We start from the raw sequence: 17856 nt of genomic DNA on the forward strand, positions 1-17856 counted from the left end.
ATGTCTTTTTTGGGAAAATGTCTATTTAGGTCTTCTGCCCATTTTTGGATTGGGTTGTTTGTTTTTTTGATATGGAGCTGCATGAGCTGCTCGTAAATTCTGGAGATTAATCCTTTGTCAGTTGCTTCATTTGCAAATATTTTCTCCCATTCTAAGGTTTGTCTTTTCGTCTTGTTTATGGTTTCCTTTGCTGTGCCAAAGCTTTGAAGTTTCATTAGGTCCCATTTGTTTATTTTTGTTTTTATTTCCATTACTCTAGGAGGTGGATCCAAAAAGATCTTGCTGTGATTTATGTCAAAGAGTGTTCTGCCTATGTTTTCCTCTAAGAGTTTTAGTGTCCAGTCTTACATTTAGGCCTTTAATCCATTTTGAGTTTATTTTTGTGTATGGTGTTAGGGAGTGTTCTAATTTCATTCTTTTACATGTAGCTGTCCAGTTTTCCCAGCACCACTTATTGAAGAGACTGTCTTTTCTCCATTGTATAGCCTTGCCTCCACAAAGGGACTTATTTTTGAGCTTTGTACTCTGTCATTGTTCATGATGTTACTCTGACATCTATAATTATATCTTTAGATAATATATATTGATTGTCTACTCTGGTCTGTAATAAAATTAAATATGATTTTTCTTTATTTTCTCTATCATTCCTGTCCTCCACCATCCATTTTTTGGATAGTGGTATTACATTTCTTAATGCTTATCTACATACTGTTACGATGTTTATATTTCTATTACTTGATCTCTCAACTTTATATCCTTTGAGCCCCAGCTGTTACAAATGAGGCAGTTGATGAATTTACTGTCAACATTTTTTTCTCCACTACTTCTCAGTATTTGCTAGTTATATAATCTCTACATTGTCATGGCATAAAACTGTTCTATTCTTTATCATCAAACCATCCTCTTTATGTGTTTTTACAGTAAATATATTCAATACCCATTGCAAGTCCTTTTGCTATGGTTTCCTCATTCGTATCTTAGTTTCCTGAATTTTGTTTTCTACTAGTTTATTCAAAATCGCCCCAGGAGAACAATGCTCTCTTAGTGTTTGCATCAATAAAGCTGTTTCCTTGTAGTTTTTATACTTTAAGGACAGATGCCTGGGTATGAAATCCTCAGTTTACCCTTTCTTTACCTGGGTAGCTTGTAGGAATTTCTCACTGTCTTTTGCCTTTGGCATTCTATGCACTTTGAAGAAAACTAAAGTAAGAGAAAATTCCTTCTCATAAGTGGCTTGACTATCTTGCCTAGTTACACAAAGAAGTATATATTTACCTTAAAGTTTCAGTACTTATTTTATTATGTATCTGAAGGTAGACTATTGTGGTGGGTAGAAAAATATTTCCTCAGACATGTCCACACTGTAATCCCTGAAACCTGTGAGTTTCTTACCTCACCTGGCAAAAGGGACTAGGAAGATGTGATTAAGATAAGGAATTTGGGCATATTATCCTGGATTATCCGTGTGGTCCCAGTATAATCACAAAGGTCCTTGTAGGAGAGAGTTAGCAGGGTCAGAATCGGAGAAGGTGATGTGGCGATGAAAACAGAGTTCAGAATGTTGTGATTGCTGTCTGGGAAGAGGAAGGGCCACAAGCCCAGGAAAGCAGGCAGACTGTAGAAGCTGGAAAAGGCAAGGGATGGACATTCCAGCGTCCAGAAAGAACACAACTTGCCAACACCTTGACTTTTGCCCAGTGAGACTTCTGATGTTTCAAACGGGAGATAATAAATGTGTATTGTTTTAAGCCACTAAGTTTGTGGTAATTTGTTACAGCTGCAATAAGAAACTAATAAAACTCTGAATCAACTTTCTCTGGCACATAATGGGTCTTTTAATTCTGCAGTAGCTCTAAGTGCTTGTTCTGCTTGACTTTTTGTTGTTTTTGTTTTGTCTCTCTGGGTTCCAATTATGTATATGCTGGCAATTCATTACCTATCTTTTATATTCTATAGTTTTACAATTTTTCTCAAATTCTTAACTCTTTTTTTAATTTCCATCTCATTTTGTTCTGTGTGAAACCTATTTTCCCTTCTGAAACTTTTACTTTCATTTAAGTGAGCACTTTCCCCCCCTAATTTCCCAAATTCTTTTAGCTTACATTGACATTTGCTGTTTGTTTGTGTGTAGATTTCTGTGTGTGTGTGTGCGGGCCTCGTAACCTTTAGCGAGTTGATTTTGCTGACTCTGTGTGAACTTTGCTGTTCCAGGCCATTGACTCTTTCCTTTGCTTTTTCTCTGCACTTTTATGCTCAACTTCAGTGTGATCTCAGTTGCTTTGGGCATCCCTTGCAGTTATTTTGGAGAACACACATCTATGTTTCTTTCATGGGATTTACAGGAGGTAAAAAAGGAGACATGTGATTTCCACAATCACTGATAGTGGAAGTCTCTCGTTTATTCTGTTTTTCAACATAATTATTTCACAGAGGCAATGATGAGATTTAATCTCACAGTAGAATTTGACACTTGATGATTTCCCTCTTTTTGAAACACGTGCTTTTCTTGGTTTGTTTCTCCAACCATGTTCCTAGCTTTTTTGGCCACTGCTTTTTAAACTTCTTTGCAAATTATTCTTAAATTTCTTCAGTATTGATGTTTTTCAGACCGCTGACACAGTCCCATTGTCTTCGTTCTTATTTCTTTGGCATTCCTAAATCCTCCTGTGTTCTCACTTGACATGCATGTGTGACGGCTTAAATGTAGATCTTTAGCCCAGATGACTTTTCTGAGATCCAAGCCTATATATATACCTCTGTCTACTTAACATCTTTTCCTGAGTATCTTGGTGGCATATCAGCGTGAACTCTTCAGAACTTTTCCCCAAGTCTGGTCTTTTTCCAGTGTCTCCTGTTTCAGTAAGTGCTGACCATGTCTTCAGCTGTTCAATCCGGAATTCTGAGTGTCATTCTTGACGGCTTCCTCGAAGTCAGTACGTTAATCTCAAAACTTTATCAGTGGTTCCTCATATATATAATTTGAACGAATCTGTTTTTCTTCATTTTCATTTCACCATCCTAGTATAAACCACCATCGTCTCTCACCTTGGCTGGTTTTCTTGCCTCCAGTTTTGCACATTTCTTACCTGGTAACCACATAGAGATGTTTCTAAAACACAGATACAGTCATTTTCCCCCACTTCTCACAGCCCCTACAGGGCTTCTCACTGCCCTTCTGGTAGCTCAGCCTGCATGGCTCTGCCTGTCTGGCTTCTGTTTCTTTTGATTTTCCAAGTCCTGCCTCATCTACAGAATCAGGCATATGATTACGTGGATTTCACTGCTAAACTATATTTGTTCAATAAAAAAAAAATCCCTATTTCCTTTTTAAAAATCCCTCTTTCTTAAATTGGTTTACTTAATCTATCTTCAAAAAATATTATTAGTATCTTCTCCCTTAAAACTATTTCCAGGAGTTTTAAGATAATAAAATAGAAAATCAGGAACAGTAACCAACTGTGATAGCTGTGATTGAAAGCTGCTCTCTGGAGCATCTATATTCAACTACTGTGGGAAATAACACTGGAGGTATAACTATCTGGGAGGAGATTGCCTATTCATAAAATAGAATAGAAAACAAATATTAATGAAATAGATCTGATTTTCCTATAAAAATTTCTTGTCCTAAAATTTATCTACAAGTCTTTCATATATATCAGTACAGGAAAGATCTACTCTTTCAAAAGCAGGCATTTTCAGAAATACATGTAAATTATTTTTACATTTAAACACTGGCATTATTTTTATTTAATTTCACATATTAATGTACACAGTAATTTATTAATTTTTCCGAAACATTTAAATACATCAAGTATTTAAAGCTGAGTGGAGCTGGAAAGTTCACACTTTATATACCAAGATATATCAGTATTTTAGCTGTTGACTAGCAAAATTAAGCATTAATACTCCTAGAATTTACCTCCACTGACTGAAATAAAAACACACAATATAAGATCTATGAGTTGGAGTTCATTCAGTGTCTTATTGAGGACTATAGCCCGGGAGACAGCCTCTCAGATAGCTGTGAGAAAGAGTTCCAAAAAGGCAAGGGAGGAACCTGGATATATCTAATTTTTTTTTTTTCTGGAAAAGAATGTTTAGTCGACCATCAAAAGATTACTGCTAATCACAAAGAATAGACCCTCAGTTTAATGACTTCAGTGCTTTTCTACGTATGAGGAGAAGCTGTAAGAATCTGTGGTCATTGAAATTTTTCCTTTCCGAATTCCTAGATACTATGAGGAGTGATTCACACTAGCTTAGATAAGCGTCCTACAGAGGAGTCATTTAGTACATATTTTCTTGTTAACATCTGTCTGTGGTCTAACTAGCAGGCAAAAAAACCTAAGTGAATTTTAAGATGTAGAGACATATTATAACATTTATGCTTAAGTTTATAACTACTTTAGCTTGTAATTAATTGTTCAGTCTGTTTTCTTAAATTAAAACTTCATGGAGCAGCACATGTTGATTGAGTGTATACTGTGTGCTAGGCTCCATTCTTGGCGTCTGAGTTTCCAGCTGTGACTACAGCATAGTCATTGCCTTGGCCTAATGGAGTGTAATTGTGTGTGTGTGTGTGTGTGTGTGTGTGTGTATGTGTGTGCGTGTGTGCGTGCATGTGCATGTGTGAGGCTGCGGTTGGGAGGAGAAACATAGACAGTATATAAAGACAAGCAAATGTATACTCTCTCTCTCTTTAATAAGAATATTTCCAGCGAGGTATGATGAAATGCCGAAAGCAAAAGAGTAAATAAGAATAGAAACCTAATAACTATTTGTTTTTCTTTCTATTATGACAATACAGCAGTGGAATTTGGTAAGAACTGGCTAATTTTATAGATATAAGTATTGTATAAAGAAATAGAGGATCAATTTCAGGTATGGCAAAAAAATTTTTTTACTCAATATCTCTAGTCAGAATATAAACAAGCAGTTTTAGAAATATGTGTTTTACTTCAAAGTTCATATTACCTCTATAGTGGAGGGTGTTTCATTTCCAAGAGTTTCAGAAACCAGGTAATAAAATGCTTTTAAAAACCAATCGAATGCTAGTGACTAATTGCCTAGCACCCCACCATTTTGAATTATTTTATGTTTAAAGTTGAATTAGTTAACTCAGTAAATATTTGCTGCATCTGCTGTGGGCCAGGTATCATTTTAGGCCCTGGGGAAACAGCAGGGAACCAAACAGAAACAGTCCCCAAGCTCAGAGAAATTAGAGTCTATAATGGGTATAGTTTTGAAGGGGAAGGAAAGCCCTTTGTGGTCAGAGTACCAAATAAGTATCACTTCCATGAAAACAATCACGTTCAGTCATCAGCTTACATTTTACAGTAATAACAACCATGATATTAATTTTTCCTCATGTTTTCAGAACTCTACCTTAAAGAATGCTTTGGCCACGTGATCTTTATTTAAACAGAACTTAAAACTACGTCATTATAATCTTTTCACCGAAATAATATTTTATAAAAACAGGTGATGATGAGATTACCTCTGTTATTTGTAAATGAGGAGATCTTTATTCATGGACTGTCATTACCCAGTGTGTGGCCCTGGAGAGTTTTCATTTAAGGAAATGGTTTCTCAGAGACCGTCTTTGTGGACAGCAGATTGGGGGGATCAGACCTGCCTCATGTGTCGGGGGGAGCATTCACTCCTCCTGAGAGACGGAGCCATTCAGGGGAGCACAGGAGAGGAGTGGAGATCTGTGGGGTCCCCTCCTGCTGCTTCCTCTCTCCTCTCTCCACCCACCCCTCCCTCTCAGCTCCCTCCCTCTGTCTGTGGAATGTGATCCTGGAGGACTGCCTTAAGGAATTGTTTCATTGTAACTTGAATTCACAGTATAGTGGCTTTGTTTGACCACTCAGGTTCTTAATTCCTCAGAAATATTCAGAAAATATGTGGTTCTTCTTCTGTATTCTTCCCTCGAGAATCCTATTTGGGAAAAGCTCAAGTAGGATGGTTTTGCCTTGGGGGCACCATTGAAGCGGGCATGTCCACTTAGAAATTGTGTTTATGAACATGAAAGCATCGTCAACTATTGCATCCTAGGGCGGCGCCTTAGGAAAATCCGCAGGGGAACATTTCCTTTATTCTCAATGTAGGACAAGTTGTTCTTTTCTTGAGCTTCTGTCATACCGTCTTGTAGACTTCTGAATTTTATTATTGATTTTGTTTCTTTTTTTGTTATGACCAAGGTGACGCTTGGGGACACATGTGGTCCAACATTGCCAATTATATGGGAACATTTTTTATATGATTTTAGATGACCCCAGTTTCATTTTACTATTTTTTTCTTGTACTGCCATTTCCCTAATCTTCTTTTCCCTTACTTTATGCCATTTTATTTATACCCCAGATTTCCCAGCCCCTAGCCTCAGGGTCCACTGTTTACTCCACTATATGCATAACATGATGGTGGGAGCTCCAGTGACCTTAGCGTGTGAATTCACCGGAAAGCAGTGTTTACTCTTTCAGTGGGCATTCCGTCTCAGCCATCCGCACCCCTTTTGCCCATGCATTTCTTTGGCCTCTGTCTTCTCTCTGCCCCTTTATCCAACTCTTGAGAACCGTGGCTCTCCTGCCACTCCCCAAGTGGTGTTTGAGGGATAGTGGAGGAGAATGGGTGTATTGAACAGAAACCACTTCAACTTGAACATTACGGATGGGTATCACAACATTCCTGGACCATTTCCTAGGAGAGGTTGCATCTCAGTAATTTCTCTCCCTCTCCTTAAGCTCTGTCTTATTGCCATGTTGGGGAGAGGGTGGCTTCCTCTCCATATTCTTCGCTAAACTCTCCACATACAAACTCCCTCCTTTCTGGGAACTGGAGGGGAGCAAAATTTGCTGCCCCAAAATGTGTCTCTTTGACATGAGGATTAATTTAGGCTGATTATTTTTAGCGATTATTTTTAAGAAGACGCGGGAAGTTTTTCTTGTTACCTCTCCCCTTAAGTTCCTAAAAGAATTTGGATAGAGGACTTGTTCCTAGAACAGAGCCATCCTGAGAGATGTCTGCAAAGAATATGGGCTGAAGGTAGTGGGGGAGACTCTGGTAGGGCTTAGCGACCAGAGTCCACTCTGTGTCCCACTGTCTCTGGTGGCCCAGCAGACATTTGTTTTGCCCACTTTGGGGGGTTACTCAGTCTTCCTGGGAGTCTCCCATGTATGCATATTATTAAACTTTTGTGTGATTTTCTCCTGTTGATCTGTCTCATGTCAGTTGAATTCTTAGACCAGCCAGAAGAACCAAGAAGGGTAGAGGAAAATCTTTTCCTCCCCGACAGAATCAAAGGAAAACCAAAAATTTCTCTTGGTGTGTTATTCAGAGACAGTTTGTCCATGTTTTTGGCCTCAAACTGTCCCATCCAGACCAGAGTATATTTTGAAAATTGCTGAAATACAGAAGAAATCAAAACCCCAGACATTACATATGAAGTGTTTGCTTTCAAGTTCCTGTATCTGACAATTGCCTGGGTGAGTATGTAAATATGGCTGAGAAACCAGTGGAGGATTGTGATTTCTCTTCTTTTCCCCTTTTTCTAAAAGATGAAATTCTCCTCTAGGTTTCAGACTTAGTTTAGCAGCTAAGTGGAGGTGAAGAACTGCTTTTCTCAGTTTTTTTTTCTTATGAATGATTCTCTTCATTGTAGGAGCTTACACATTTGTTCCATGGCTTCTCAGCTTTAAAAGAGGAAGAGCGCTAGAAGAAAAAGAGAATAAAATATTGGTCAAAGAAACGGGTTACTTCTTTATATACGGTCAGGTAGGTTCCACCCTAATACCGCTGTCACTGTCCAGTGCCTCCCATTTTGTGCTGACTTCTGACAAAGTTCTTTGGTTTGTTTCTCAGGTTTTATACACCGATAACACCTTTGCCATGGGACACCTAATACAGAGAAAAAAAGTCCATGTCTTTGGGGACGAATTGAGTCTGGTGACTTTGTTCCGATGTATTCAAAATATGCCTGAAACACTACCCAATAATTCCTGTTATTCAGCTGGTAAATAATAGTTCTATATACATAGACAGAAAGACATTCCTCAATATACTGTGTGGTACTTATTATCTTGAATGATAAGCTAGTCTGTGTTGATAGAGGCAGAATCATTATTAATAGGTTTATCATTTTTATATACATTTAGAAAGGGCAGTAACTTCACAGCAATACACACTAGAACAATCGTAAGCGGTGTTTTCTTCAACCTGTAATAACAATGCTGGAATAATACGAGAATGATAAGCGCGTGCCAGGCACTTTACCTGTGCCCCTTCCTTTAATCCTCCCTGTCGAAGGGAGGTGGGGTCTGAGGCACAGAGAGGAAGCACACATTGTCTTAGGCTGCACAGAACTTAGTTTAAACCAGCCAGTCGGACCCCAGTGGGACTCACAGAATCTCTTCTTCACCTCCTGCGGAAGAAGTACCTTTGGCTGGTTTGAGGGTCAGGTCCAGTGGCCCAGTGGCTTTGCTGGTGTCAGTGGACACCAGGTGGATGCGTTTGGGATGTGAAAGTGTAGGAGTGAGGCTGCATTTCAACTCAGAAAAGGGAAAGGGCAGGCTCGCTTCATTGCAGGTCTGTTTGGGCTGTAATTGTCGTCGTAGCCTTCATCTTGTCTTGGGATAATTTCAAATTAATCGAGGCCAGTATTTGAAAAAAAAAAAATGCCTTCGACACGTTTATTTCTCGCTGGTGATTTTGACAAATCCATTCAGGACCCCGAGGAATGTCTTCCCTTCCAGACAGTTAGCGTGAATGGCAGTGTGAACACGGGGTGCAGCTGGGCTGTGCGATTTGAAGCGCTATATTCCAAAGGCGTTTACTGACAAAGGCACGATGAAACAAGTGAGAAGGCAAAATAGTTCCCAAAAATGGAGACAAGTGTCATCCTGGATCCACAGCCACAAATAGCTTTGACAGGGTGATGAGGAAGTGTACGAAATTGGAATTCCCTAATTTTCATAGAGAATTGTTTCCCTGCAGCCAGTGGTAACCAGTATCTTGGTGTTGCAAAATATTTATAAATGGTAAGGTCACTTCAGTCTGTTATATGTATTTACATTAATTAGTACTTAGAGCTTTACAACACACTCTTTTTCAAATTTTCTATTCATCAGCCCCTCATGGGCTGATGGGCTGATCTCAGCCAGATTTCCTAGGTGCCTTACTTTTTAAGACTAATTAACTTGACCTTAAAGATATTTCTCAGTGCTAGTAGCTTAGTATTATTTACGAAAAGTGTTTTCTAGAAAATTTCAGGTTTTCAATCTTTATCTGTTCTAGAACGAATTTGTTTAAAACCATTAAAAGCTACACATTGGTGTATACGTGTATAAAGTGCTTCTATAATAATCTGGAAAAAATTAAAATGGTCCATTTGAGGAGCCCAACGGAGCTGAATCTTATTATTTCATTAACAAATTGAATGTGTTTATTGTAGAAAAAGTTAGAGCTGATTGCTATAATCTGGAAGACTTGAACTAGCCAATAACCCAGTGTTGAAATTTTAAATAGAACCTACTTTGAAACGTAGTTGGTTCACACAGACTTTATTTGGAGAGTTCCTGTTAATTAATGATCTGTGATCTATAGCCTTTGTCAAATTATTAGATTATCTTCAATCTCTATGATAATGACTAATCCATTCAACAAGTAACTTCAATCTTTTTTTTTTTTCTACTACTTAATGTAGTCATCAAATGCCTTGCCAATCCTAAAAGTGTACACTTTACCCTTAACAATACCTAGAACTATGTTCTTTTGTTTGTTGTCTGTCTTGGTCTATTAACAAAAAACAAGGTCCTTGTAGACAGACTCTTTGGTTATTCTGATCACCGCCCTGTGAGGGCCTACGAAGGTGTCTGGTATATCTGAGGTGCTCCGTAAATAAATACCCGCTGGCTAGTGCTGCAGGACACCCAGGTGCTTTGGTTTGACAGTGGAATAGAGGTTCACGTAGATGTGTTCCTGTAAATACATTTTCATGGCATGTTAATGAAACAATGCAGCTACTTTTAAAATTGTGAGTTGAATGTATTGACAATTTAGATGCTATTTCCTTTGTTATTTCGTTGGCTTTATTCTCTGCCCCTCCTCCTCTTTCTTTTTCTTTATCTTTTTCTTTTAAAATGATGTCAAGAATGACCTGATAGTATACTGAGTGTAGTTCCTGAGTTGTGTTTTGTATTCCTGAATCACAGGCTGCATTATTGTAAAATAGGCGCATGAATGAAGATTAGTTTATCAGTTTTGAGAAGCTAATTACCTGTTGCTTTTGATTATAAAAACAAGTATGGAAACACAAATTATAGAGGGCTATAAAAGTAATCCAAATGACTTCTCATCCCGTAGTTTGTACCCTAGAGAAAGACTATGTTAGCAGATGTGCTTTGTGAATAAGTAGTGTTTTGTTTTTCACTTTTAAATAATTTATGCATTTTATATGCACATTTGAAAGTATATTTAGGACTATGCAGTATATATACGTGGGTGTGCTCATTTTTTTGTATTTTTATTTAACATTATTTTTTAAAGATTCCCATGTCAATAAAATGAAGCAAAACCAATTTTTTTTTTTTTTTTTTTTTTTTTGCGGTACGCGGGCCTCTCACTGCTGTGGCCTCTCCCGTTGCGGACACGCAGGCTCAGCAGCCATGGCTCACGGGCCCAGCCGCTCCGCGGCATGTGGGATCTTCCCGGACCGGGGCACGAACCCGTGTCCCCTGCATCGGCAGGCGGACTCTCAACCACTGAGCCACCAGGGAAGCCCAAAACTACTTTTAACTATATAACATTCCATCAAGGGACGTGCTATGAATTCCTAAACTTTTTTCTTATAGTTAGATGTCTGAGTCCTGTTTAGATTCTCCATTTTACGAACAGTAGGTGATACATCCATTTATGTCTGTTATAACTCCTTCTGCTTATTTCTTTTACTTTTTTTTGGGGGGGGGGTGGTGTTTAGGCAAATCATAACGGGTTTAGAAGTCCACTGGTGTAATTTGAAGGGTGAATGCCTACTATTTTTTTCCAAAACAAAGTAGTTGTCTTTAATGTTCTCCCCTCCCCCTCCTTTCCGTGTACAACTGCTTAAAGTTCTTGCAAATCATTCTTTTCCAGGCATAGCAAAGCTGGAGGAAGGAGATGAACTCCAACTGGCAATACCACGCGAAGATGCTAAAATATCCCGGGATGGAGACGGCACGTTTTTCGGTGCACTGAAACTTCTGTGACCTACTTACACACCTTGGTGTGGCTGTTTTCCTCCCTTTCTTTGTACCTCTAAAGAGAAAACACTTAACTGGAAATACCAAAAGGAAAAAAAAAAAAAAAAGGTAGTTACCATAGCCTGGTTTGCTGAAACTAGACCAAAACAGGAAATTTAACAGACAACCACAGCCAAAGGGTGTCATGTGAATTAAAGAACTAGAGCCCGTTTAAGGAAAAATAGAACTAGAAAAACTTTTCACTATAATGCCATGTTGAACACCTTAGTCATAGTTTCTTACCTTGCAAGAAGCACAGGATTCAAAGGGGCAGTAATCATTTCTTCAAAAATGGTATCCCACTGTTTGCTATGGGACAGCGCCCATGGCTGTAGGACATTAAGACATTTGGGGGAGATCTGAGGATTTATCCTCTATTTTTATGTTAAATACCCTTTCTCCATTTTCAGTTAATATTGAGGAAACTAAAAAAAAGAAAAAAAAAGTATAGAAATCTTGCATTCCATACATGAAAAAGTAACTAAAAGTTTAAATATCATTAAACAATCGGACTCAAAATAGGATATAGGTACTATTTAAGTCTTTTAGGTTTATTTCAAGTTTGCAGTTTTTAGCTCTAATATCATATATTACCTGCTGGAACACTCCTGGACATCTTTCACAGGAGGAAAATAATTCTCTCATGTGTTTACACTTAGGTGTATTTTTTATAGCTAATTTCAGTTACTTCAGAAACTTTTAATGTAGGGTAATTCCAATTCATGCATATAAGCATTAATTGAAAGAAATAACTATAAGTGTTTTAACCTAAAAATAAAATCTGCCATAGAAATTAATAAGTACATTTGTAATAATGTAATATCATTTCCCTTTATTTCCTATCCTTCTATTTTAAACTGCTGGTATTGTAGTTCACATATCCCAGCCTTTAAAAAATACTCATGTTATTAGCTTTACAGAAGTTGAGGTTTAATTAAAGTTCTTGGCATCCTGAGTATGTTATATCCCATGTGCTTGTTCCAAAGATTATCACATGCCAGAAGACATTGTCCTAATTTTCATTTTATAAAGACTCATTTTTGAGAATGCTGTAATACTTATCTTTTATAACGTCATGTGTTTTGCTTATATTTTTAAATGTCATCAGTTTAAACAGTTTACTTCATTGTTTAAACAGATGGAAAAATAGACCCTGGTCTACACTAGTTTTCCCCAGTTTACATTAAAATATTTTTAAAGGTATTTTTTTCAAAACAAAATTATTTGTATTTTGTGCCTAAAATTAAACTTTGTTTAAAACTGATTTCTATAGTTTTGGCTTTTTGGTTAAAATAAAATACACTTTGCAGTTTATTCTGTTCTTCAATATTGTAATAAAAAAGGAAGTGATAGGTGAGGTAGAAGTTTTGATAATAGAAGGAAGTCAGAGATTTTCTTAGTGTTGCTGCTAAGTGGATTGCCAAATAAAAAAATGTTAGTGCCTTTTGCCTCATTTTTGGATTGTTTGTCTAACACTAGTCATCTTTTGGTTTCTCTCCATAACACTGAATGTTGTCTTAAAAATTAGGTGCATGCAGGGAACTATAGTCAGTATCCGGTGATTAAACCATAATGGAAAAGAATATGGAAAAGAATGTATATATATATGTATAACTGAATCACTTTGCTGTACAGAAATGAACACAATATTGTAAATCAACTATACTTCAACTAAAAAAAAGACTAAGTAAAATGATAAAAAAAATTAGGTGCATAAATTGTTGAACATGATAAAGTAGTATGTGTTAGGGTATGATATAAAGTATTTCAAGTCATAAATATTTTACATGTTTCAAAAAGGATTTGGTCACCTCGGTACTATATATATAAAGTTATGGATTAAATATTTCTTAGAGCCCAGGTTAAACAAAGATAAAACTACATTGTAATAGGCTTGTGCCCTAATCTCTTGTGAATCTACAGCTTGCAACATTTTTCTTTCTAAATGGCTCAGCATATTTTGTCAGCAGGTGTAGAATTCAGCCACATAAAATGGTCTTAAATCTTATTTTGCTTTCTGTTCAAACCAGCCTTAAAATGTGAATCTTATCTTCCTCGTCAGTGAAATTGTGAGGAAAATCAGACTTCGGGTGAGTCAAAGTTTATGCAGTTATCAGGAAGTTGAATTAAGTCAGAAAGAGAAAGACAAATACCATATGATATTACTTGTATGTGTAATCTAAAATATGACACAGATGAACCTATCTATGAAACAGAAGCAGAATCAGGGACATAAAAAATAGACTGGTGGTTGCCAAGGAGGAGGGGTGTGGGAGAGGGATGGATTGGGAGTTTGGGAATAGCAGATGCAAACTGGTATATATATAAAATGGATAAACAACAAGGTCCTACTGTAGAGCACAGGGAACTATATTCAATAACCTGGGATAAACCATAATGGAAAAGACTATGAAAAAGAATGTAGATATATGTATAACTGAGTCACTTTACTGTACAGCAGTGATTAACATGGTGTTGTAATTCAACTATACTTCAATAAAAAATAAATTAAAAAAAAAGATTAGGTAAATATAGAGGTGTGGGGGGATGTGACTGCAACAGTGAGTGAGATTGCCCAAGTTCAGCCTTTGCTATCTTTCCTCCAATTTATTTTAGCAGAAAATGGATGTTATCCTGGGATTTCCTACGAAAGAAAATTTCTAAGGTTTAAGTGTATGGGCCCAGGCCAGATACTCTTCTGTGTTAAATCCGAAGTCAAGATTCGTGATGTTACCTAATCACCCAGTGAGGGCCCTCAGTGCGTTAGCAGAACATCCTGAGGAAGTAATGTGCTGGCCTCACTGGCGCCTGGAGAAACGCCTCCACTGTCTGGTCACCGTGCAGAGAAGCTCCTCCCATGCACTCTGTTATGGGTACAATGACCTACTGATAGAAGGGCTTAATAAATCCTATTGTCATTCGAAGTCCAAACCAGAAAATATTACTCTGAAGATGTCCCTGCCCTAGGAGACCCGTGCAGCCCCCTGACGTGTTTGGTTTGGCTCCCATGTTGCTTCGCAATTTTTGAGTTCGTTTCTTTTTTCTTTTTTTGTATTGGAGTATAATTGCTTTACAATGGTGTGTTAGTTTCTGCTTTATAACAAAGTGAATCAGCTATACATATACATATATCCCCATATCTCTTCCCTCTTGCGACTCCCTTCCACCCTCCCTATCCCACGCCTCTAGGTGGACACAAAGCACCGAGCTGATCTCCCTGTGCTATGCAGCTGCTTCCCACTAGCTATCTACCTTACGTTTGGTAGTGTATATACGTCCATGCCTCTCTCTCGCTTTGTCACAGCTTACCCTTCCCCCTCCCCATATGCTCAAGTCCATTCTCTAGTAGGTCTGTGTCTTTATTCCTGTCTAACCCCTAGGTTCTTAATGACATTTTTTTCTTAAATTCCATATATATGTGTTAGCATACAGTATTTGTCTTTCTCGTTCTGACTTACTTCACTCTGTATGACAGACTCTAGGTCTATCCACCTCATTACAAATAGCTCAATTTCGTTTCTTTTTATGGCTGAGTAATATTCCATTGTGTATATGTGCCACATCTTCTTTATCCATTCATCCGATGATGGACACTTTAGGTTGTTTCCATCTCCGGGCTATTGTAAATAGAGCTGCAATGAACATTTTGGTACATGACTCCTTTTGAATTATGGTTTTCTCAGGGTATATGCCCAGTAGTGGGATTGCTGGGTCGTATGGTAGTTCTATTTGTAGTTTTTTAAGGAACCTCCATACTGTTCTCCACAGTGGCTGTATCAATTTACATTCCCACCAACAGTGCAAGAGGGTTCCCTTTTCTCCACACCCTCTCCAGCATTTATTGTTTGTAGATTTTTTGATGATGGCCATTCTGACTGGTGTGAGATGATATCTCATTGTAGTTTTGATTTGCAATTCTCTAATGATTAATGATGTTGAGCATTCTTTCATGTGTTTGTTGGCAGTCTGTGTATCTTCTTTGGAGAAATGTCTATTTAGGTCTTCTGCCCATTTTTGGATTGGGTTGTTTGTTTTTTTGTTATTGAGCTGCATGAGCTGCTTATAAATTTTGGAGATTAATCCTTTGTCAGTTGCTTCATTTGCAAATATTTTCTCCCATTCTGAGGGTTGTCTTTGGTCTTGCTTATGGTTTCCTTTGCTGTGCAAAAGCTTTGAAGTTTCATTAGGTCCCATTTGTTTATTTTTATTTCCATTTCTTGAGGAGGTGGGTCAAAAAGGATCTTGCTATGATTTATGTCAGAGTGTTCTGCCTATGTTTTCCTCTAAGAGTTTGATAGTTTCTGGCATTACATTTAGGTCTTTAATCCATTTTGAGCTTATTTTTGTGTATGGTCTTAGGGAGTGATCTAATCTAATACTTGTACATGTACCTGTCCAGTTTTCCCAGCACCACTTATTGAAGAGGCTGTCCTTTCTCCACTGTACATTCCTGCCTCCTTTATCAAAGATAAGGTGACCATATGTGCGTGGGTTTATCTCTGGGCTTTCTATCCTCTTCCATTGATCTTTCTATTTTTTTGCCAGTACTATACTGTCTTCATAACTGTAGCTTTGTAGTATAGTCTGAAGTCAGGGAGTCTGATTCCTCAAGCTCCGTTTTTCGTTCTCAGGATTACTTTGGCTATTCGGGGTCTTTTGTGTTTCCATACAAATTGTGACATTTTTTGTTCTAGTTCTGTGAAAAATGCCAGTGGTAGCTTGATAGGGATTGCATGGAATCTGTAGATTGCTTTGGGTAGTAGAGTCATTTTCACGGTGTTGATTCTTCCAATCCAAGAACATGGTATATCTCTCCATCTATTTGTATCATCTTTAATTTCTTTCATCAGTGTCTTATAATTTTCTGCATACAGGTCTTTTGTCTCCTTAGGTAGGTTTATTCCTGGATATTTTATTCTTTTTGTTGCAGTGGTAAATGGGAGTGTTTTCTTGATTTCACTTTCAGATTTTTCATCATTAGTGTATAGGAATGCAAGAGATTTCTGTACATTAATTTTATATCCTGCTACTTTACCAGATTCATTGATTAGCTCTAGTAGTTTTCTGGTAGCATCTTTAGGATTCTTTATGTATAGTATCATGTCATCTACAAACAGTGACAGTTTTACTTCTTCTTTTCTGATTTGGATTCCTTTTATTTCCTTTTCTTCTCTGATTGCTGTGGCTAAAACTTCCAAAACTATGTTGAATAAGAGTGGTGAGAGTGGGCAACCTTGTCTTGTTTGTGATCTTAGTGGAAATGCTTTCAGTTTTTCACCACTGAGGACGATGTTGGCTGTGGGTTTGTCATATATGGCCTTTATTATGTTGAGGAACGTTCCCTCTATGCCTACTTTCTGCAGGGTTTTTATCATAAATGGGTGTTGAATTTTGTCAAAAGCTTTCTCTGCATTTATTGAGATGATCATATGATTTTTCTCCTTCAATTTGTTAATATGGTGTATCACGTTGATTGATTTGCATATATTGAAGAATCCTTGCATTCCTGGAATAAACCCCACTTGATCATGGTGTATGATCCGTTTAATGTGCTGTTGGATTCTGTTTGCTAGTATTTTGTTGAGGATTTTTGCATCTATGTTCATCAGTGATATTGGCCTGTAGTTTTATTTCTTTGTGACATCCTTGTCTGGTTTTGGTATCAGGGTGATGGTGGCCTCGTAGAATGAGTTTGGGAGTGTTCCTCTCTCTGCTATATTTTGGAAGAGTTTGAGAAGGATAGATGTTAGCTCTTCTCTAAATGTTTGATAGAATTCGCCTGTGAAGCCATCTGGTCCTGGGCTTTTGTTTGTTTGAAGATTTTAAATCACAGTTTCAATTTCAGTGCTTGTGACTGGTCTGTTCATATTTTCTATTTCTTCCTGATTCAGTCTTGGCAGGTTGTGCATTTCTAAGAATTTGTCCATTTCTTCCAGGTTGTACATTTTATTGGCATAGAGTTGCTTGTAGTAATCGCTTATGATCTTTTGTATTTCTGCAGTGTCAGAAGTTGTTATTTCTCCTTTTTCATTTCTAATTCTATTGATTTGAGTCTTCTCCCTTTTTTTCTTGATGAGTCTGGCTAATGGTTTATCAACTTTGTTTATTTTCTCAACCAGCTTTTAGTTTTATTGATGTTTTGCTATCGTTTCCTTCATTTCTTTTTCATTTATTTCTGATCTGATTTTTATGATTTCTTTCCTTCTGCTAACTTTGGGGTTTTTTGTTCTTCTTTCTCTGATTGCTTTAGGTGCAAGGTTAGGTTGTTTATTTGAGATGTTTCCTGTTTCTTAAGGTAGGACTGTATTGCTATAAACTTCCCTCTTAGAACTGCTTTTGCTGCATCCCATAGATTTTGGGTCATCGTGTCTGCATTGTCATTTGTTTCTAGGTATTTTTTGATTTCCTCTTTGATTTCTTCAGTGATCACTTCGTTATTAAGTAGTGTATTGTTTAGCCTCCATGTGTTTGTATTTTTTACAGATCTTTTCCTGTAATTGATATCTAGTCTCATAGTGGTGTGGTCCGAAAAGATACTTGATGCAATTTCAATTTTCTTAAATTTACCAAGGCTTGATTTGT

The 17856-nt window shown here is 37.4% G+C and overlaps 1 protein-coding gene across 1 annotated transcript in view; it reads left to right on the forward strand.

The window, feature by feature from the left end:
• TNFSF13B (TNF superfamily member 13b) overlaps nt 1–12708 on the forward strand; it is a 35057-nt gene extending 22349 nt beyond the window's left edge. Inside the window, exons 4-6 of the mRNA XM_059995814.1 lie at nt 7662–7774; nt 7862–8012; nt 11129–12708. Of these exons, the coding sequence (XP_059851797.1) occupies nt 7662–7774; nt 7862–8012; nt 11129–11241 (377 nt within the window). The 3' untranslated portion in view covers nt 11242–12708. The remainder of the gene's footprint in view (nt 1–7661; nt 7775–7861; nt 8013–11128) is intronic.
• The last annotated feature ends 5148 nt before the right edge of the window (nt 12709–17856 follow it).

This window comes from Delphinus delphis, chromosome 18 (genome assembly GCF_949987515.2).
Source record: "Delphinus delphis chromosome 18, mDelDel1.2, whole genome shotgun sequence".
Taxonomy (NCBI): Eukaryota; Metazoa; Chordata; class Mammalia; order Artiodactyla; family Delphinidae; genus Delphinus; species Delphinus delphis.